General features: G+C 37.7%; 1 protein-coding gene across 2 annotated transcripts in view; it reads right to left on the bottom strand.

The window, feature by feature from the left end:
• The window catches only part of SLC7A11 (solute carrier family 7 member 11), a 131,687-nt gene that overhangs the window by 23,532 nt on the left and 83,750 nt on the right, over positions 1–24,405 (bottom strand). The window contains exon 12 of one of the 2 annotated variants that reach the window (XR_007457911.1): positions 16,671–16,787. Coding sequence is in view for 1 of the 2 variants with exons in the window: in XM_049631188.1 (XP_049487145.1) it covers positions 16,762–16,787 (26 nt within the window). In the remaining variant the exon portion in view is untranslated. Of the gene's footprint in view, positions 1–1,822; positions 16,788–24,405 lie in introns of those variants that run through there. The other variant, XM_049631188.1, reaches the window with a different exon arrangement.

The following is a 24,405-nucleotide window of genomic DNA, read 5'->3' on the forward strand; positions in this document are numbered from 1 at the left end:
GGGAGCTTCCAGAAGCAGGGAGCAGAAGGAATCAGGCAGAGCGCAAATGTCACAGTCTGGAACAGAATCATCTCTGCATGTTCAGCGTGCATTCACGACCCTTCCCTTCTGGCTCATTTATTCTTCAATAACTCCACTCTAGGAATTGATGCTGTATCACTTCCATTAGTTATATTTTTATTCACCCAAAACTACTTTTGCTCTCAACCCTCTCTTGGCATAAGAAACAGGATAGTAAAATGGCCACTATTCTCCTGAAAAATTGATTCCATCTTCAGTAGCTTGTTGAAAGGCTGACAATAATTCATTCCTAGGAGCCACTTCTAGGAAGTCAGGGAAGGAACAGCCTATACCGCTAAGAAGAAAGAAAGGTAATTTCTCTGTGACGTTTAAGTGTATGAAAAGAACAGTCTCTATTGCAGCATTGACTGTAAGTTGCACAAACAATACATTGTTTTGAAGATCGATTAAGCTTTCGAGTGTTGCTATCACTATTATTAATTGATGGCATTAGCAACTTACTACTTTACATGACATAAACCGAGCAATAGCAATAATCTAATAAGCACAACTAAATTCGGTTATAATTCGTTCAGGTGATCTTAGAATGCTCATGAAAATGGAAGAAAAAATGGATATTAAATGGCACAGAAATCTAGGCATCCCGATTTTCATTACTACTACACTAGCAGAGTTGGACTTTAAATTGTCAAATTGTAGGGTAGACTTTGGTTCCTAATGTGTTCTGGTTTTCAAAAAGGTAAAATTTTCTCATGCTAAAATAGTCTGAAAATACTGGAACCCCCCCATCTTTATATATCTTTCACACACACACACACACACACACACGCGCGTGCGCGCGCGCGCGCGCACCAAAACAAAAACAACCAACCAAGTTTATTTAACCCCTTTTCACATCCTTTGTTTTTTGCTGCCTACTGGCACAAATTTGAGCTGAATTTTTAATCTATCAACTTGAGCAAGTATTTTCAATCATTAGCAAGCTAAGGTGAAGGTAGCTGAATGTGACACAAGCAAACAGAATGGAATAGTAGAAGCACCCGAAACTTCTGTCATCCTAAAGCAAAGGGGTCCGCTCTCACCCTATTTGTACCTCTTCATATAGCCTACTACTGTCTATGGTATGTAAGAGTTTCTCAGAATTTCTGGGTGAAATTGGTTAAAGGTAAGTATTCTTGTGCTGTAAAGATACAGTAAATCGCAATTTGTCCCCCACCCCTTTCAATACAGTCTCTTGGGAAGCAAGAGATCAACCTCCCTCTTAAGACTAAGCCTTCAGAAGTAGATTTGCTAAGGTAAATGTCAATAAGGCTAGTTACAGGATCAAAGGGTTTTAAGTATGAGATCTGACCAGCAGTTTAGTCAAAATGTCTCTTCAAAGAGGAATAAGGCTGAGCAGAAAGAGCCCTGAGGTAGGCGTCGACTGATGGGACACTGCCCCGACTGTCATACTGAGTGAATCTCTCAAGAGCTCCAGTTCTTAATTTACTCATCTGTAAAATGAAGCAAAAAGTTGAACCCCCAAATCTCTACATGTCAGGGTGGGATTTTCTAACTCATCTATTACTTTTCATCTAGTAAACCCACAAACAGAAGAAGTATTTTAACAGAGAGCTTTAAATGTATTTAAATTTAATAATTTAATTATTAAACAATAATTTAATTATTTAATTAAATATTAATTATATTGAATATAATTATTTAATTATATTATATTTAATTCTATTTAATTATTAATTAATTATTATTGATTAATTGTATTTAATTATTTAATAATCTCAATAACTGAAATAAAAATAAAGTGCAAATGGGTACCTTCATTTGACTCTTTGCCCATGGTCCTTTCTTTCTTCATCATTTCTTTCTCCTTTTTCTTTTTTCACCATTAGAACCTGTGGCAGTGGTGTACGAGCACATCTGGTCCCAGTTGGGCTACCAGGAGGGGTTAGTTTCTTGGGCTTCCTGCAAGCGTCAGTCTGTCTGCTTGTACCCATACTTTCATGCTTTTTAGTAACTCCTTCTCTAATTCTCCAACATCCCTCTTCCAGAACATCACTCCCTCAGCAAAGCCTCCATATTTTTCCATAGTCTAATTTCCTCTCTAAATTCTACGAAATCCTTTATGCCTAACTGAAAACCAATTGGTACAATGGCATTATAGAGCATGTCGGTCTCCAAATAAAATCTCTGACCTTTTGCACCACATTTAGTCCCTACCTTTAAATCTCTTGATTCTCCATTTACTTTGAACTTCCCTGACGATGTAATACATGCAGAATCACTGCAAACCTACACATCTATTCTTTATACCACGTGGAAGACAAGGTCTTGAAGACTGCTTCCTGCTAAAACGAGTACCTCACCCATTCTGAATAAGAGAACAGAATTAAGTATGAAATAGAAACACTTCTGGGAAGTTGTCTTCTAGGACCACTCGTACAACTATTCTGGAAGGAAGGAAGGAAGGAAGGAAGGGAGGGAAAGAAGCCAAAAAATGGCCATCATGTGGAGCTCCTGTAAATGTCCCCAAGATCTTCACATCAAAACTCATTCTTTCTCTTCTAAGAAAAATTATAACGAAATGCAGAAAATTCTAGGAAACTGAAAAATAGCTATGAAGAAAATAGGTGGTTAATGGAAGTCAGTGTAAGAAAATGTAAAATATATTTAAGAATAAAGCTAACACTGTATTTTGATTGGCAAATAGATGTCAAACTGTTAAATGGCACGGGAAACATAATCGCTGGTGGAAGTGAGGGAAGGTATGACTAACTACTTTGAAAGGCACTCTGACTTCTTTGTCCTATTGTTTTTCTAGTCCACTTCTAAATGGCAATACCCTATCAAATGCTCAAGTGCAAAAATTTGAGTTCAAATAATTGTCAACACTCATCTGGATTCTTTTTTATTTCATCTTACATTCCTAAATCACATTTATTTCATAATGCTAAACTCAAGCCAGATGAAATCCCTTGACAAAAGAATCGAACAAGTCCAAATTGATCTCTTAAGTGGATCAATAGAAACTTAACTGAAATGGATTGGCGATTTTATCAAACTTGATGTACTAGAACACTAATAAGATCACTTCCAATTCACACATATAGAACTAAATTTTCAGCACAAGTTGATCTGATTACTAAGGATGAATGGTCACCTTTAATAATGGATTAAGGTGGTAAAGAATTCTCTTTTTATACAAAAACACTAGTTTTTTTTTAAACTCTTGGAGATTGCAGATTGCTTTAACTTTTCTTCTTATCCCAAATTTTACTCACTTCTTACATGGTCAGATTCAACCTTAGAATTGTTTTAATTTTCATAATTTCACCTGACTATTTTTGTCAGAAATATTTTCTGAAGCATTTCAGAGGAAATTGTGTAACAGCCAGAGAAGCCAGGATGATACAGATTGCTCCAGTAAACCACAGCAGCCCTAAAAGCAATTTGTAAAATAATGCAAATATTAGCAAAGCTGTCAGTATGGCAGAGGATTATATGTTTGAAGTGTTAAGTGTGTCCATTTTATGATCCTTAATTTGATAATTCAGATACATACTCCTTAGAAGATCTGTTACATGTTAGGATTTATTAATATTATTCATAAATGGTATGCATGAAAACTTGGTAATAAATCTTCCATTTGGTTGGGGTAAAGATTTGATGTTGTGACGAATCAAAGCCAAAGATTGTATCTCTATGAAAAAATACCAGAATCTACCTCCAACCCATTTGAAATATCGGAAGATTCATTCATTTTAACTTCTATTTCTTCATTTCAACATTGGGTGACTAGCTTCTACAATTGTGTCAAGTTTTGACTACAGAATGTTTTGAACAAGTTTTACTTTTCTTCAAGAAAGAGAAAGTGTTGTCATGAAATGCTCAGTTCCTGGGATATTTTATTGGACATTTTATTAGTGAACCCACGTGGGTATACCTTTCCTATAGCTTTTTTTTCCAGGATCATAAAATAATGTCCCATGACCTAAAACCCTTGAGAAAATCAGTAACTCCTTCCCTTTCACTCTCTGTCTCTCTCTGTCTCTGTCTCTCTCTCTCATTCCCCCCACCCCTTCTGTGTGTTTCTCTTTTTGTCTTTGACTCTATTGACTCTATCTCTCCCTATATTACCTCTGTTATGCAAATAGATACAAAAATAGAAAACTTTTCTGTGCCTAAGAAAACATTCAAACAAGCAGCCAAGGCTTGGTATGTTGTTTCCTGCACTCTCTTCTGCTTACTGGTGGGTATGCTTTTGATTACAAATTCTTAAACACATTTATGCTTCAATAAGCAAGTAAGAAGAAAGGACAGGTAGTCTACTTCTAGGTTCTAGAACCTAGATAGTTTAGCTGGACAAACCACATCTAAAATGTTCAACTATTTGGTTCAAGATAACTCACACAAATTCTATGTTGGAGTGTGAGTCAGAAGCCCTGTAATCTCCAGTATTGTTTTGTTTTGTTTTGCTTTTTTCCCCTGGTGGTAGCTTCTCTGTTTATCTTTCCCCAGAAGTGTAAAAAAAATGGCTGATTTGTCTAGTGTAGATTTGGAGTATTTCTTGAGTGTGTCCCTAGCACTATTACCACCATAAGATCACATGAATATCTTTCAACACTGGGAATTATGAAAAGTATAAAAATGAACTAGATATTATATATACTCAGAAATGACCTTGAATTAGTTCTGATTTTCCTGATGCCAGTCTCTCCTAGCAGTCCTTTTTATTTTTTTCTTATGTTGTTTTTTTTTTTACAATTTTATTGTATTTTTTTAAATGCACAATAATTATTGTATTTCTTTTCTGAATGTGACAGTAGTGAGGGGTTTGTTATAAAGTAAAATTTTGAAAACTACAAAAATAAGAGAAATGAAAGCTCATGTATAATGCCACAAGACAGAGACAATCACAACATTTTAGAGAGAACCTACTATGTGTTAAGTCTAAAAGTTCTTCAGCTAAAGTGTTAAATAGGAAAATAGGAAATTTCTTTCTACTTCTAGACCAAAGCACAAATAATGGCCACATGTTTTGCACAGTAAATGTAGGGAAAAGCCACCATCTCAAAAACAGACAGAAAGATATTCAAGAGACAAAGAATAGTTACCTCAATTTTTATTAAGGATAATTGGTTCTATCCCATTTCACATGCCTATCCTACCTGGTTATGTGGGAAAAAAATCCAAAAGGGGGAGAGAAGGTAAATATAAATGGTCCAGCCATCTATAAGAAAGAAGATGCTTGAGTTGACCCACAGCACCAAACCACTCTAGTTCAGCACAAAGAAATCCCCTAACCATTTTCAAGTGGATGATAACGCATCTTTGGCTTCCAGCAACATACCCTCTAGGGGCTCATTAAATGAAGTATTTCCATCTCTTCTTGAATCAGAAGTTAGGAGGTTGTGTGGCTAAAGAGGATTTGAGCTCCTTTGAGAGGCTGAAACCATAGCATAGGATGTGACTTGAGTATGGATCATTAAAATCGGAGTCGTGGTGAAAGTTATTTAATAGGAGATACTGGAAGAAATGATAGACGAGGTCGCTGTTTACTGTGAGATCAAATGTTATTACTTCCCTTTTTTCAGTGTCCTTCTTGAAAGAATGCTTCACATACTCACTCTGCTGAGCTTGGACTTTTTTTTGGCCAATTAAGGGTGCATGAAGTGATGTGAGTGGATGAGATGCCGAGGCTCTAAGAACCTGTGTGTGGCTTGCCTTGTCTCTTTTCTCTCTGCAGTGACAACTTTCCAGAGAGAGATGTCTCCATCACTCTGAGTTCCAGAGGAAATACAAGAATACAACTAGTGCTAAACAGTGAAGGAGAAATAAACAGTAGCATAAGAGAAATAATAATTTATCATTACAAGTTAACAAGATTTTTGTGTTGTTCATTACCGCAAGGCAGAATAACCTCTTCTGATGGACACAGGCCAGGTGCCAAAGCTTTCACAAACCGATGGGGGATGTAACAGAAGACACCAATAATAAGGGATAGAGCCAAACAGAGCTGTAAGAACTGAGCCTGCCAAAAAAGATTTTCTTTTTTACATAAGAGTGAAAGACACGTTTTTGGAAGCTGCACAGATTCGGGTTTTGCACTATTTGATTTTGATTCATACATTACTCTTATTCAACATAATATTATGAGAATTCTTCATGTTTTAAATACTTTGGGAAAGCAACATTTTTAATGGTGATGTTCTGTATCATTATCTACTTATTGTGCTAAGGATATTTAGGTTGCCTCCTATGATTTATCATCGCCAATGATACTATAAAACATCTTCATTTTGACACTCAAATTTTGAATGTAATTTTATAGTCTTAGTTGACTCTAGATTTCGCTTATTTAAAATATCTTTTTGTATTGTCCTTTGCATGAGACTGCAGCTCCTTATATGCACATATTATGTTCATTATTTTCTCTTAATTTCCCTTGATACTTATTCCAGTAAATTACACAGAGCTAATACATATAATAATTATAACTAGCCAACTAACCCAATAGAGCAAAAACATGTTTTTCTCTGACTCTGATAGGAACAACTGAAAGGATAGTGGACTGTTTTCTTAACAGTAGCTGCTAAATGGGTGATCTAACTGCATAAATGTTTACATGTATTTGAGGAAAGCTAATTCTAGCATGTGGACTGAGTTTTACTCTACATTTGACATCGATGGCCAAGGTTTCATCAGAATTCTTTGGAAGACAATTGAAGGAAAACAGTAAAAGCCAATATTTTAATATATCCCATTTCCTATTTCTCTCATTCAATAACTTACAGCTATTAAACAAAATGTGATTTCACAAAACCAAGGTCACTATGAATTCAATTGTGAGACAGAAAGGTAATGTAAATAAAAGAAAAACTAAGGTCTCTAAAATTAATCACCTGTAAATGGTACATATTTATGCAATCTACATAATTCTAAAAGGGGGTCAAGGGAGATAATTTAGCTTTGCTCAACTTATCTTGTATGCTATACAATTAAATCTACAGTCTCCAAATGTAATGTGTGTAGGAGACAGAGTGTGGGCAACAGTCTAAAATGATAGCTAGATTTCTGACATGAGCAATAAGATGAATGGTGATATCATTCTCTATGAGAGAGAAACCCACGCTGAGGGGATTAGTTGAAGGGAGAAAAGTCTCATCTAGTTATGGCCATGCATAAAAATGTGTTTGACAAATGGATAAACACACATATGCACATCAGTGTGGTAGCAATTTCATACATTTATCAATCTAGTTGGTGCAGGCTCTCATTCTGTTCATTAGCTGGTTACATCCTGGGGTTTAAACTTAGAAGAGAACAGAAAAAGCAGTGGACAAATAGGAAACTGTTTATCAAGGCAGTAAAGTAGTGAAAATAAATGCTTACACAATAATATGCTTTAACTCATTTGGAGTAAGTGCTGGCCATTAACTATAGTCAAAACAGATACCATGCTGTGAATTACAGGGTCTTAAACATCCCTTTAACTGATATTTGACTTGTTAGAATGTAATGGTGGGTGGAGAGGAGACCATCACAATAAATAATAGAAGATAAATTCTAGGCCTGTCAGCAATGATTTCCTATGTGTTATTTTCACTTAAACACTGAAGGAAATGACAAAGGCATAAATAGAATGAAAGCCAACTTAATGAAGTCTTTTTTATACAGTTAGTAACACTGAATTTAAACCAGCTTCCAGACAAGACAATTTTGGCACTTAAATCAGACCTCAGGACTGGTTTCCTGGGATCAAAACTGAGATGCACTTCCAGAATTGTCTTTCTTGGAATGTGTCAAAAGGGTCAATGTCTTCATAGCATCTACTTTTTGCATTTTTCAACTTGATGGTGTCTGTAAAGGCTTTTTCAATTTATAAGGTTTATTCCATAGTTTAAGAAGATGTGCTCCAGATTAGTGCATACTTAGTTACCTCAGAGTTTTGAAGGCAGCAGTAAATCTAACATAAAGAAACACTATAGACTTCCAAAGGTTAAGGGGCCTCCGGTACAAGGTTGTCTGCCTTTCAGCTTCTAAAAGTAATTCTATCCGAACTGCCATCAATCTAAATTTACACTGTCACTGCAAAATGAAAGCAAGTCAAAGATTAGGTTGTGTTAACCTTCCATACACTAATAGTTGTCTATGAACAAAAGTTGCTTCAAGGAAGGCAATTAACTGGTACTGGATTAATCCATTTATTCAACCATTTTATTGAGGATTTATTTAATGCTAGACACCTTGCTAGACATCATGGGCTAATATAATCAAAATATTAAATCCATCTTCCTTGTGCCTCTTAGGAACCTGGATATATGGCCTGAATCACAAATTCTAAAATACTAGTAAAGTCAAGGTCTTTCTCACAATTGCTAGGATTCCAGAGCCTTATTTTTTCTTGGTACCATCTACATCTAGACCAATCCATATCTGAAACTTAAACTTAGTTGTTTTAACAGGAAATACACACACGCACACACACACACACACACACACACACACACACACACGTTGGCCTAGTCTCAAGTTCAGTAATGCTGTTAAACACGTAGTGCCCACAAATGGCAGAACATATAGCTTCACCTGGCTCCCCAATTCCCTCCGTCTCTCCCCATTAGAACATTCCCCTTTCCTGAACCTTCCTTCATCTCTCAGAACCAAAACAAATTATTTTTCTTGTTACATTCTTAATATCTCTGCCTATTTTACTGGAATGCCCTAACTAAAAACCAAGTCTCTCTCTAACTTGTGACACTCTATGTCTCAATCATACCTCTAAGTTATAGAGCAGTGTTGGTCAACAGAACTTTCTGCCACGTTGGAAGTGCTGGATATTCGTCTTGTCCATAGAATAGCTACTAGTCATATATGTCTATTGAACATTTTAAATAAGGCTAGTAGTACAAATGAAGCCCTGCATTTTTATTTAATTTTAATTAATTACAATTTAAATAGCCATCTGTGGCTAGTAGCTCCCGGGTAGGACTGCACCACTCTAGCTGAAGTAAGCTCCGCCAATCAAGTACTTGCTTAATAATTAGGGCTGTATTAGCAACCAAGTTATTAGGCATATCTTCATAGACTTCATTTTCTCCATATTAAATATGCTACCCTCTTAATGAAAAAAAAATACAAAGGGCTGAATTATCAAACCAGACTTACATGAATTAGCATTTCAAGCTTCAGGGGCACCTGGGTGGCTCAGTCAGTTGAGCGTCGGACTCTTGATTTTGGCTCAGGTCATGATCTCGCGGTTAGTGAGTTCAAGCCCCGCATCAGGCTCTGCACTGCTTGGGATTCTCAGTCTCCCTCTCTTTCTGCCCCTCTCCCTGTTCACTATCACTCTCTCTCAAAATAAATAAATAAACATTAACATAATTAAAAAAAAAAGAATTTCAAGCTTTAGTAATAATTTTGAGTTTTAAAATTACCCATAGCATAGGCAAAGCAAAGTGAAGTCTAAGATCCCTAGTGTGGCTCCCGGTGCTTCCTCATCATATCAGAATAACTTCTGGCCTTGATTATACATGAGGTCACTACTAATGTATGTTATGACACTGCTTACACAGAAGGAATCTATTTTAATTATGAAATATCTGCATTTTATACTAAATAGCTTTTTTGACATTTCCTTGATGCCATGCCCATACATGCATAGATTCCAATCTCTAAAACTCCACAGACTGCCATAAGCAATCATTGACAGGCCAAGTGGGAAGACGACAAAGCACCATCCAAGATGCAGTTCCAGAAGAGAAATGAAAATGAAATCTTAGTATTGGCTGCAGACTACCTATATTGTGGAGACCTAGAGTTTTGATGTCCAATATGGAAGCCACTAACCACATGCGACTATTGAAATAGCCCTTGGAAGGCGGCTAGTTCAAACTCAAATGCACTGCGAGTGTAAAATGCCCATCAGGTTGTGAAGATGTAGTCCCCCCAAAAAGGAAAATATTTCATTGATAACTCTTATAGTGATTGAATGCTTACATGAAAATATTTTGGATATATTTTGTTAAATAAAATTTATTCTTGAAATTAATTCCACTCTTACTGTTACTTTTTCAACGTGACTACAAGGACATTTAAAATTACATATGTGGCTTGCTTTTTTAACTCATATAATACTTTTATTGGGCAACACGGGTCTAAAATGTCCCATTTCAAATACCCTTGGCCTATTATAGTACAAAGCCTCTTCGTGATAGCTTCAAATTCTCAGTATATTACATTTTCGTGGCACTTTTTTCAAATACCTCCTCCGCACACACTGTTTCTATTTTGCTCTACATTAGCTCAGCCAAAAATTCATAGCTTTTATCAGTTATTGAAGAGAAGGGTTTATAAGCATCCAAACATTATTGACAATTTAGGCAATTGTATGACAGAGTTGTGTCATACAATCTGCCTTCTCTTTGCGATCTTTCTTTCTTCCTTGATTCTTTGTTCTTTCTTCTTTTCTCTCTCTCTCCTTTTGCCTCAGGAACAAGACATTTATCTCTCTTTCTCATGCATAGCAGTTTAGGGAGCATCCTGTTTTGCTTGAGCATGCTTATGAGGTCTGTCGCCTCTGCCTGAAGACAGGCAGTGTTCTCCTTAAGACAAAGTCTAGTGAATGCATTTTCCTTCATCTTTTTACACTTGCAATACAAAGGTGAAAGTCACTGGTATGATGTTGAGTGTGTTTACAGAGTAGAGAGGGATACACAGAGGAGTGAAAACAAAAATGAAAATAGAGTGTGGAAAGGACCATGAGAGGTAAAGATGCTCTGAGAACCCAGGGGACCGATAGCACTCACCATCAATTACCCAGATTGATAAAAGTAATCAGTAGCCACACTGTTTTTTGGCTACATTCACAGGATGCTCAGCCAAACAACCATGTGACATTCATCATTCACTCTACCTCAAACTCTCTACTCTAGAGGTTTTCCAAACATAAACGCAGTTTTATCACAAAACCCCTTACTTAAATTAAACCCCATGAAAAAATATTGCAGACCAATAACTCAAATAAAAGCAGCCTCTCTGATTTTGGTGACAGGCTTGGAGTCCCATCTACTCCCTCCTCTCTCTACCATGAACTATAGTGACACCTAGTGGGACTTTGGGGGAGCACAGTGTCAACACCATTGCTCTATCTCTTGGCTGCCGAGATACTCTCTTCTCCTGATTTTCCGTTTCTGACAAGTCCTCCCCAGCCAACATGGAGAGCTGCCCATTTTCCAAACACCTCTAAATGCTAGCTTCTCATTCTTGTGCTTCTCATTCTCAATCTCTTCCTGTGTATTTTCATCCAACATGAATCCAACCCTGCTCTCTGGAGGCTGGGAACATACAAATCTAAACCTCCAGTACAGTTTTCCTCCAGGCTTCGGGTCCGGATAGCAACATACCTGCTGGAAATCTCCTGTTGGCTTCCACAGGTACCTCAACCTCCACATGCTCCACATGGAGGAAAAGGCTTTTCCTCCAGTATTCGCCATTTTATTTTATTTAAAAAAAATTTTAATGTTATTTATTCTTGAGAGAGAGACAGAGCATGAGTGGGGGAGGAGCAGAGAGAGAGAGAGAGACAGAGAGAGAAACAGACAGTATCTGAAGTAGGTTCCAGGCTCTCAGCTGTCAGCACAGAACCCGACTCGGGGCTCAAACCCATGAACCGCGAGATCATGACCGGAGCCAAAGCCAGAGGCTTAGCCGACTGAGCCACCCAGGCACCCCTTGTGTTCTCCATTTTAGTTGGTAACATTTCTAAAAGTGAGATAAGTTTAAACACCTGAGAGTTTTTACTTTCTTTTTCATTCATCCCACACCATGTTCGTAAGAGACCAGTCCTCCTCAATACTTTTTTAACGTGTTCCTTGCAGTGGACAGAATAAGGGTCTGCCAAAGACACTTGCGTCCCAGTCCCCGACACCTGTGAATATATTACCTTACATAACAAAATGGACTTTGTAGATGCGATTAAGTATTTTGGGATGAGATTATTCAGTATTATGTGGGTGAGCCAGATCCAATGGGATCCTAGTCCTTACAAGAGGGAGGCGGGATGTCACAGCTGGAGGAGATGTGACAACAGAAACAGAGGTCAGAGTGATGCCGAGAAGTGGCGATGAGCCAAGGAATGCAGGAAAGCCAGGAAAGGCAAAGAAACAGAGTCTTCCCCAAAGCACCAGGAAGAACACAGCTCTGCTGACCTTGATTCTAGCTCTGTAAGACCCATTTCAGACTTCCGACCGCCACAACTGTAAGATAACATGTTCGTGTGGTTTGAAGCCACTAAGTATGCAGTAATTTATTATAGCAGCAATAGGAAATGAACACATCCCCTTATCTCTATCTCTAAGTCCTGCTCCTTGGCACTATACATGTTGCACGATGGCAGTGCACATGCTGAAACGTTTTCCACAATCCCAACCCTCCCATGACCCTTTGTTCACGTCACCTTTAATGCTCAGTTTATGAATCAATCCTCCAGGATTTCATCTCTATTCTCCTTAACTGGAATTCGGTGTTACTATTAAATGCTCCCCTAATGCCCACGCATGCCTCTATAAGGCCCTTAAAATACTATCTTGTATCTGTTTATGGGTCTCTTTCATCACCAGACTCTTAATTACTTGAGAAAAACTGTGCTTTATCTTTAACTACACAGCACTCAACCTGGCACATTGTGGTTGCTTATTCTTTGTTGAATGAATTAAATTTTTGAATTAAACTACATAATTTGCACATTTATAAAAATCATTTTCTAGCAAAGGGAAGGGACTTATTTAACAGCAAATTGAGGAACTATGATAGAACTAACAATATTGAGGAACTATGATAGAAACATATGCCACCAGTAAAAGAAACTTTAATGTATGTTATAAAACATCACAATCATTCATTTATTATAACCTGGAAAATTCAGCTAAGACAGGAAACGTTGTATAAAGCAAATCAGGGTTGCAATAGTCAATTTCCAGTTTAAAAGCATAAATTACCTTTGCACTTGTATAATGGAGATAAGACTCCCATTTGGTGAATGAAGGAAAAAGATTTTATTGGATAAATCAGTAATTTAAAATCCATATTCATATTGGAACTCAAATGAAAGTCAGTGAAATGATCTTCCATTGCCACATTTATTTTATCATGCGGCTAAAAGGTTATTACAGGTAAATTGTGGAGAATATCTGGGGTACCTGAGTGGCTCAGTTGGTTAAGCATCTGACTCTTGGCTTTGGCTCAAGTCATAATCCCATGTTTGGTGAAATCGAGCCCTGCTTTGGGTTCTGCACTAACAGCACAGAGTTTGCTTGGGATTCTCTGTCTCACCTTCTCTCTCTTCCTCTCTCCTACTCACTCACTGCCCCCCCCCCATCAAATAAATAAATAAACTTCTAAAAACTTTGTGGAGAATATCTTGTGATTCATATGATATTAGTACTTAAAAATCACACCACATGGAAACTTCCAATTATTAGGTCAGAAATTCTGCCAGGCAATCTGAGAAGCCAGAAAGGTTGTTATACACTTGGTTTTACTCTGAATCCTCAATAACAGTGTGAATTCCCTGGACAGTGAAATAGCAGATAGCACTAGTCTATGGATAAAATAGATTAACCATCCTTATTCTTCTTTATTTTATGCTCTCTTTTATGAACCTCAGATGCATAAATAACTGAAAAAGTTGGGGTATTTTGCAACACGCCTTGACAATGATCTCACTGGGACGTGCCATTCTGTCAAGTGCCTTGACATCATTAAATTTCTTGTTAAATAACTTCCCTTCCTTTTTAAAAACCGATTTTAGTGGAACACATTGTTGCCTTATTATGGTTAATTCACTCAAAACTATTATCTTTTAAAAATACTATTGGGCTGGTCCTCAGTTCATGATCTTTCACCCAATCAGTGGGTGCAGTTCATCTCCTGTTTTTGTGGCCGCCGTCCTGATGTACTGTGCTTGTTATTTTCTGCTGTACCGACATCTACATTCCCCTCGCCTCCTAAATTTCCTGCTTAGAATGCTTCGCTGCAACCCAAGAGGGCTGGATTGTTGTTTTCTTCGCTATCCTCTCCTTCCAAGTATTTCATACATGGCTTCTACTCAGGAGTTTCTTAGCAGGTTATTTTTAAGATATACAAACTTTTTTAAAAAAAAATGTGTATTTACTTTGAGAGAGAGAGCATGAGCAGGGGAGGGCCAGAGAGAGGAAGAGAGAGAATCCCAAGCAGGCTCACACTGTCAATGCAGAGCCAGAGGCGGGGCTCCATCTCAGAAGCGTGAGATCATGACCTGAGACTAAATCAAGAGTTGGCCGCCTAACCAACTGAGCCACCCAGGTGCCCCAAGATACACAAACTTTTTAAAGCTATCCTTTTATTATTGATTTCCAAATTTGCTATATTATTGTCATAGTCTCCAAGATACTGATTCCTTGAGATTTAGTAGGTTTTCATTGAGTCCCAATAGAAACTCAGGTTTTATGAGTGGCCCATGGATACTCAAAAGTAATATTTGCCTAATGGGTATTACATATATATAATTTTATATATAACATATACAACTAATTATATAAATATAATTATATGTAAATATATGATTACTTATATATAATTGTGATTTTCAAACATTTTTTTAAAGTTTATTTATTTTGATGGCGAGAAAGAGAGAGAGAGAGCACATGAGCAGGGGAGGGGCAGAGAGAGTGGGATAGAGAGAGAATCCCAAACAGGCTCCATGCTGTCAGCACAGAGCCCAAGGTGTGGCTCAATCTCCCAAATGGTGAGATCATGACCAGAGCCGATATCAACAGTCGGCTGCTTAACTGATTGAGCCACCCAGGTGCCCCATGATTTTCAAACATTCTGTATCTTAATGTCTTGTGGGTTTGAACTAAGGAACTTCTGAGGAAGTGTTAAAATTTCCCACTAAAAATGGTAAAATAAGAAGAAAGAAAGAAAGAAAGAAAGAAAGAAAGAAAGAAAGAAAGAAACTCTGAGACCAAGAAACTAAGAGGAATCTGGAATCGTTAATTAGAAGTAAAGTCATTTTGGGGTACCTGGGTGGCTCAGTGGGTTTAGCCTCCAACTTCAACTCAGGTCATGATCTTGCAGTTTGTGAGTTCAAGCCCCACAGCTTGAACTTGTCAGCTGTGCTGACAGCTCGGGGCCTGGAGCCTGCTTCCGATTCTGTGTCTCCCTCTCTCTCTGCCCCGCCCCTGCTCATGCTCTGTCTCTCTCTCTCAAAACTAAACAAACATTAAAATTTTTTTTAAAAAAGAAGTAAAATTATTTTTACTAGCTTCATGAAAGGATGTAGCAATGATGCCTGCAATTTGGCCTGAATTGCCTTACTATTAGCAGGACGTTTCAGTGGTGAGAGAATGGCACAAATTATGCTTCTACTCCTAACATCTCCCTGCAGCTAGGTAAGAATTGTCCAGATCAACACTAGTATGTCCCGTGACCTATGGATATCCTAAAGAATCAGTAAAACTCATCATCAATACTCTTATCGATGGAAGTTTCTTTGCTCTTGCCCAGTAAGCAAGGAAATTTCAATACTTCACAAACAGACTGAAAGATAAAACTTTTGGCGTTTGGAGGATAGGAATGATTTTCAATGTTTTTGTTTAAAGACATCTAAAATGTGCCAAACGCTTTGTATGTGACTTTCAACAAGTTATTTGACTGCAACTTACCTCAGTTGCTTCCTGATAATGTGGACCTCATAAAGTTGTCATGAGGTTTAAATGAGTCGGTATACACTTAGTGCTCAGAGCAGTGCTAAAGGCACACAGTATACATTTGTTAAGCATTAATTGTTTTTATCTTACCTCTGGCTGCATTTGATTTTACTTCTAATTAACTTCCTATTTTTTTTTCCAATTTCTTGATTTATTCATGCTCTATACGCATGTACATCTGAGTATGGGAGGGGGACCAGTATATATGCACCTACAGGAAACCTTTACGAGTTGGTACAATCTCTGGGCATTCCGCTACCTCAAAAACCATTTACCCCTTCACTTGTGAAGGGACTTGAGGGCTATTACTGAATTCTTCTTGGTGTTAAATTTTACAGATGTTACCTATAATTGTGCCAAAAAGACTTGTGGCTTCTCAAGGTACCTGGCCAGACAAAACATTTGGGTCTCAGTGGTTGGGTGGAGGTAGAAACTATGTCCATCAGTTAAATGGATGCTAGCTCGCTTTATTGTCTGAGTGGGGCAATAGAATATGCTCTGCCACTGGGACAGCCTGATGGCTTTGGCTCCAAACTGGGCAGAACTGCTGACCGAGCTCCATGGACAGACAGGACCACCAGCTTGGGTCTGCATATGCTCACCTCTGCCAACAGGAACACTGTCTGCCAAGGTCTGCATGCCCGTGACTAGGAGCCTTGCTCCCCTTTTCCATCTCTAGCAGGTTTCCCTGGCGATCCCTCCCTGTGAGGCAAGACCTAAATGGGGCTCATAGAAAGTGTCTTCAGAACGCTGGTGAAACTGGGTGTCCACTTTGGGTTTTCCTCTTCCCACTAGAGAAATCATAGGCTGGGGCGGGGGGCAGGGGGACCCCCTACGTGTGGTGTGGCACTGACAACATCTATTGGAAAGTAGATGCAATCAAAACAAAATCAGTCCTCTTACCTTTCTAACGTGATTTTTCTTGGTTTTGGTCATCCAAGGGGCTGCGTCAGCCCCAACCTCAGGTTCTGGGATCTTCATAAAGGTGTCTTATCTATGGGTCGTTGCTAGTTGTTCTTTCTGTGAAGAGAACTTAAGTTGGGGCCACCTGTTTTACTATCTTGCTCTAATAAACATTTTTCACACCCAGGTTTCCCTTATCTGAAGTTTCATTACCAGATGTTTCTCTATGCACTTATAGTGATATATTGATTTCCTTAAAAGAATAATTTGATATCATCCAGGTGTGCCTAATGATAAGAAAAGGTTAATGTAGAAAGTCTATGATTATTAGTAAAACACTTTCTCAAATTAAAGCTCTCAGATTTTAGTGAGAGAATATTGAATCAAAGAACTGAAAGGGCAGAAGAAATTGAACAATGGTTCAATTTTGTAATAGGTGTTATTTATCACTTTTATTAAACTTTGTATTAGCCATGTGCTTTGCATTGACTAGGATACTCCTCACCACTCTTTATGAATAAGACCGATGACAAGTCTTATTTCCATTTTGTATTAAGAAAATGCATTCAGAATAGCTAAAATGACTTGCCTAGAGCAACACAGAAAGTCAAAGAGGTCAGAGTAGAGATTCTGATTATCAAATCACTCTTAAATTTCAGGCTATTAAATCAAACCATTTCTTAGGTGAAGACAGGTTTTTTTTTTTTAATTTGTAAGTTAATCAGTCATTAAATATTTATTTTGTATCTGCTGTATAATTAACAATAAATGTTATGGTATGGAAAATATACAATGATTCTTCAGCCCTAGAAACTCACAGTAATTCAGCTTATATAAAGAAGAAAGATAAGCCACAGAAACATACAATTTAATACAGTATGTGGTTAAATGTAAAACTGTTATAACTGTAAATGCACTAAAGGTCAAGAGTATTGGGCTTTGCATTGGTCCTTCAGCATCTGGAGGAGATGGTCCAGAGGGGAGAAGTTGATTTTCAATGATGTGTGTATGTGGTTTGCAATTTGAGAAAAGACATTTATGCTAAGCATACCATGCTTTTGGTTTACAAGAGTTAAGTCTGAGTAAATTCAAGGGTAGTAAATACAGAGGCGTTGATTGCATCATGTCCACTTACAGCAAAGCCTGTAAGCCAGGAAAGTGAGTCTGATCTGAAAATGGAAGCCATCGAAGGTGTTTCTGAAGGGAATAATATCGTCAAAGTGGCTACTGAGCAAGGTTACATCATTAGCTCTGCTAGAGTTTGAGAGGAAAAGTTTGGGATCAGCAAAATCTAGCTGATGAGCTTTCCAATAATCCAATAAAGTCTAGATTAGGATTGGAGATAAAAAGGCAGATGAATTAGAAATTCAGGAGAAAAAAACAACAGGTGTTTGTGCCTGGTTTATGGAGGATGATGACGAAGAAGAATCCTAGGGAACTCCTAACTTTCAAGCCTGAATGAGCTGATGAATAAAGGAGCATGGGACTGAAGTAGGCAGGTTTGGTGGTAAACTCCTGATTTCTTTTTATGCAGTCAAATGCTCTACCCCTGAGTTACTACCACCCCCCCAATTTCTTTTGATGAAATGATTGGAAATTTGAGCGCATTTCCATTTATGAAGTGCTGAATTTGAAGTAGTGAAAGTTCCATCTGGACACAGCTCCTAATCATTAGATTACAGGCAAGAGCTCAGGTGAGAGGAGAGGATTCGAGACACACATTGTTAATATTCTTGGGGAGGCTGATAAATACCACTTCTCTTCCCCGCCTAAATTATAAATCAAGAAAACATAAGTGAAGATTTTAAGGCAGATAAGGGCACAAAAACATCATCTTTATTGCTGATACAGCTAATGTAAAAGAATGTGATTCATAGCTAAGGGCAAGTAGACGTTCTAATATTGAACTCTAGGATTAGAAAGATTTGCCCATCCCATTGCGGGCATTGTACCATTTTTGGCCTCTTCCCAAGGATTTCTGACTCTGTAAGGGCATGGAGCGGCATGCGGAATTAATGCCCTCTGAGATCAGGATGGCTCCCAAGAGAGAAAAGACACACACATAATTAGTATTGTTTTGTTTTGTTTTTTGTTTTCCTTTCCAAGCTCACCAGTAAAATTAGGACACGACTCCTTTAGAATGAGGCTAAGAGTGTTTCCCTAACATGGCTCCTTCCACATGGAAGTAAATATAAAGTATAAGAACAAACCACCTCTTCTCCCCTACCCCATCACATTTAGGAGTACTCTACATAGAAATGAAACTTGAGTTCAGAAAACATGTCTTTTGCACTTTGCACCCATAATCTAACTCAAGCATGGTGCCTAGAAAATGTCAGTTACTCAACGGATACTTTTTGATTGCATGAGCAAATAAAATTGGCAGTTGAAGATTATGTGAATTGATGGTTTTCCATTGAAGAAAATGTAAAAGGGAAGAGCATAGTTCCAGGGAGCAAGCTTGCACGAGCTGAGGAGGAATGGAATGAGACAGGAATTAAAAGGGAAAACCACAATGGGAAACTACTGAGAATTTGGATCTAAGATGAATGTCTGTTTGGGACGATGACCCAATGTATGGTAGTCCATTGATGCTAGCCTCTATGTCTCATATTTTGTTCAAGTTGGCAGCTACCCTGGCCTTGTGGTTTCAGGTATGTGGTAATTGAAAACATGTCCAGCGATGATTGCTGTATTGTCTTCTGCTCCCAGAAGCAGTCAAAAACATACTTTTCAGCCTTAAAGGTTGTGATGATGTATTATATCCTATTATCTAAAACTCTTTGGGCTGTAAGGAACAAATACCAATTCAAGTAATTAAAGTAAAAGAGGAAACATGATAAGGAAATAACCATGTCTTAAAGAATCTTTTATCAGGAATGCAGTTTGAACTGGAAACTACAAACTTTGAACTGGAAAGCTACAGGAAACCAGGCAACATTCTCTCTCCATTTCTTATCTGTGTGCTCTGTGTGACTATTATTTCTTATCTCTGTGCACTGTGTGACTATAATACTATTATAGTTCTGTTCTTCCAGGTACTGGCCTCTGCTATACAATACCTAAATTTATACATCTCCTCCAATCAAGAGGAAAACTCAAAGACTTAAATCTTTTGTTGGGATACTGTGGAAAACTTCAGGGCACATCTTAGAGCCCTCCTAGGCAGGGAAGAAAGTCAGTGCCCAATCCAGTTGCTGAGAATAGTCTCCAATCCTGCCTGCCCGGCAAGCCTGGCCAGACACTCTGGGCAACTGTGGAGCCCATCCTGGGGCCTTTCTCAGGCAGAGTCAAACCAGCAGACTTGCCCGACTGCAGAGCTTAACCTCTGGCTTTGTCCGCAAGGGAGCCAGCGACCCCAGACAGACTTGGACCTGAGCCAACAGTATTTACCCATATAACCTGTGGTGTCTTCCAGGCACAGAGCCCAGCCAGTAGCTCCACCCAATCATGGAGCATAGCCAACAGTCCCACCCAACCATAAGGTACAGCTGGGAACCCTGCTTGACTAGGGACCCCAGGCAAAGGCCTTGCCAAAGAGTGGATCACAGCCAACTGACTGCCTAATCACAAAGCCCAGCCTGCCGTTCAACCTGAACACAGAGTCTAGCTAGTGGCACCATCTGGCTGGGGAGCCTAGCCTGATGACCATAGATTCAAAAGTTCTCAACAAAATATTAGCAAACCAAATTCAACAGCATTAAAAGGATCATACATAATGACCAAATTGGATTTATTCTTGGGATGGAAAGACAGTGTAACATAAGCAAATAAATAAATGCCATAAACCACATTAGTAAAATTAAAGATAAAAATCATACAATCTCGATAAATGCAGAAAAAGCATTTGAAAATTGAACATCCTTTTATGATAAAAACTCTCCACAAATTAAGTGTAGAAGAAACATATCTCGGCCTATTAAAGGCTGTAATGTGACACACCATAGTTGTCACCTTTAATGGTAAAAGGTGGAAAGCTCTTCTAAGACCAACAACAATTCTCACCATTCTTATTCAGATTGGTACTGGGAGTTCTAGCCAGAGTAATTAGGCAAGAAAAAGAAATGAAAGTAATCCAAATCAAAAAGAAGTAAAATTTTCTTTGTCTGATGATGACACTATCATATATTCAGCAAACTCTAAATACTCTGTCAAAAAACTATTAGACCTAATAAATGAATACAGTAAAGTTGCAGGATACAAAATAACATAAAAATCAGTTGCATTTCTATGTACTAACAAATTACCTGAAAGAGAAATAAAGAAAACAATCCTATTCACAATAGTATCAAAAACAATACTTAAGAATAAGTTTAATCAAGGCAATGAAAAATTTGTACACTGAAAACCATAAGACAATGATTAAAGAAACTGAAGAAGACACAAATAAATGGGAAGATACCCCATGTTATTGGATCAGAGGGAGTAACATTGTCAAATGTCCCTACAACCCAAAGCAATCTACAATCCCTATCAGAATTCCATATCAAATGGAATCATATCAAATACAATCCATATCAAAATTTCAATGGCATTTTTCTATAGAAATAGAAACAAATTCTAAAACTTGTGTGGAACCAACCATAATAGATCCTGAATAGCCAAAGCAATCTTGAGAAACAAGAACAAAGCTGGAGGGGCAACCCGCCTTGATTTCACACTTTATTATGTAGCTTAGTAATCAGACCGTATGGTACTGGCATGAAAACAGTTGCATAGACCAATGGAACAGAATCAAGAGCCCAGAAATACATTCATGCATATACGGCCAACTAGTATTTGACAAGGAAACCAAGAATGCTCAATAGGGAAAGACAATCTTCAATAAATAGTGCTGGGAAATCTGGACAATCACATGCAGAATAATGAAATTTAACCCCTATCTGGAACCACTCACAAAAATTAAATCAAGATGGATTAAAGACTTAAACGTAAATCTCGAGGCCATAAAACTCCTAGAAGAAAACAATAAAAAATAATTCTTGACATTGGTTTTGGCAATAGTTTTATTGCCAAAAGTAAAGTGACAAAAGCATATTAAACATGTGGAGCTTCATTAAGACAAAAAAGCTTCTGCACCACATAAGCAATAATCAACAAAATGTAAAGGCAACTTGTGAAATAGGAGAAAGTGTTTGTAAACCATATATTTGGTAAGGGACTAATATCCAAAATATGTAAGAAACTCCTATAAATAGCAAAAAAAAAAATCCATTTTATTTTTTTTTTAATTTATTATTTTTTTTTAACGTTTATTTATTTTGGGGACAGAGAGAGACAGAGCATGAACAGGGGAGGGGCAAAGAGAGAGGGAGACACAGAATCTGAAACAGGCTCCAGGCTCTGAGCCATCAGCCCAGAGCCCGACGCGGGGCTCGAACTCACAGACTGTGAGATCGTGACCTGAGCTGTAGTCGGACGCTTAACTGACTGATCCACCCAGGCGCCCCCCAAAAAAATCCATTTTAATATCCATTTTTAAAATGGGCAGAGTACCTGAATAGACATTTTCCAAAAAGATACACAAATGGCTGATGGGTACATGAAAATGTGCTCATCATTCATCATCAGGGAAATGCAAATCAAAACCACAATGAGATAACACCTCACATCTGTTAGAATTGCTTTTTTCAAAGGGACAAGAAATAACAAGTATTGGTGAGGATGTGGACAAAGTCCTTGCACACTATTGGTAGGGATGTAAATCGGTACAGTTACTATGGAAAACAGTGTAGAGATTCCTCAAAAAAAAAAAAAAAATAGAACTATATAATATGACCCAGCAATCCCACTTCTGGATATAACCGAAGGAAGTGAAATCAGAATCTCAAAGAGATAGCTACACAACCTGGTTCATTACAGCATTACTCACAATTGTTAAGACATAAAAACAACCTAAGTGCCTGATGGCAGATGAATGGATAATGAACATGTAGAGTTGAAATTTGCTAAGAGAGTAAATCTTAAAAGTTGTCACTGCAAAAAGGTGGTAACTATGTGAGGTGATGGATGTGATGCCTAATGTTAATGTGATAATCATGTTCACAATATATACATATATCACAACATCACATTATATACATTAAACTTATACAATATTATTTGTTAATTATATCTTAATGAAGCTAGGGTGGGAGGGATATCAGATAATTCCCTGTTTTCCACGTAAGCGTTTTTAAAATGATATCAAATAATGTTTATTGCTCTAATTCTTTAAACAAAATTCAGGTTATCTTGCCAGGAAAGTCACTTGTCATACATTGTGAATTATGAAGAGTAGAAAAAACTAAAAATTCATTCTATTTCTATAGAACCAGGAAAAAATTGAAGTAATTATTGGCATTTTTCATATTAAAACATTACATTCAAATGAAGAATTTTTTTTCTTCTAAGATAGTAACTCTGTTTAATAATATGTCTGCAAGGTATTTTTTTAAATATTTTCATTTGGGCAAAAAAATACATTTTAGAAATTATCACTAGGTTAAAAAACTATAGCACCAGAAAAATATTTCTCAAAAAAAAAAAAAATCACAGATTGTCCTTGAGATAAATGTTGGTGAGCACTCAGAGGTAATCTAACTTGGAGGAGAGGAGGGAAAACATGCTAAGGAGAGAAAACAAAATTTCTGGAAAAAAAAAAAGATTTCCTGTATTTGTTGCTTATGTAATTCCTGCAAAGTGTATGTCTCAAGCTTATTATTTGGTGATAAAAACTAATTGGATAGAATATAACAATAATAAAAAAGAAGTAGGGGTTCCTGGGTGGCTCAGTCAGTTGGGCCTCCAACTTCAGCTCAGGTCACGATCTCACCTCTCCTGAGTTCGAGCCCCGCACTGGGCTCTGTGCTAACAGCTCAGAGCCTGGAGCCTGCTTCAGATTCTGTCTTCATCTCTCTGACCCTTCCCTGCTCGTGCTCTGTCTCTCTCTCTCTCTCTCTCTCTTTCTCAAATATGAAAAAAATAAAATGAAAAGAAGTAAATGGAAATGATTGTTTACTATTTGAAATGATTCTTTTCAGGGATTTTAGGAGAGGATAAGATTTGAAACTTTGGTAAACTTGAACGCTCATATTATAAGTGAATTTCATTTGTCTCTGCCATCTCCATTATACTGGGTAAAAACAAAAATCTTGAACATTGACAAATAAGTCCTCCACAATTACTTCTCTCTTAGAGGTGCATTATTGATGTCTCCGTGCTCTGGTTGCACTGGTCTTGCTTTTATTTCCTTAATTAAACAAGCCCTACTTTTTCTGGCTCAGGCCCTTTATCACACAGTTTGCTTTGCCTACAACATTCCACATCCAGCCTCCACTTTACCTGGCTAACGCTCACCCATCCTTCAATATCATTTCATACTGCATCTTCAGGAAAGCCTTCCCAACGTCCTAGGACTAGATCACATCTGGGTATACTGTTTATGGCACCCGAGGCCCTAATGTTATCAATACATCTGAACGATTAGGAGAAAAAAGTAGCGCCCCAACTTCATGAAGCAGACACAATACAAACTGCTAACCGTTTTCTATCTCTTGCACCCCTTACCCATTATATGGCTGGGGAGGTGTTTCTGCTTTCACTGCTTCCTTAAGCAAGAAATTGTGAAAGAAACACAGCAATGTGGGGGTAAGAAGTAAACATAAGTTTAAGGCAGAATCCAGAAAATGAAACAAATCTTTATGGTGTCTTTAGCTTTTAGGAAATGGAAGGAATGATGGTCATAACATGTTGT

The sequence above is a fragment of the Panthera uncia genome, chromosome B1 (assembly GCF_023721935.1).
Source record: "Panthera uncia isolate 11264 chromosome B1, Puncia_PCG_1.0, whole genome shotgun sequence".
Taxonomy (NCBI): domain Eukaryota; kingdom Metazoa; phylum Chordata; class Mammalia; order Carnivora; family Felidae; genus Panthera; species Panthera uncia.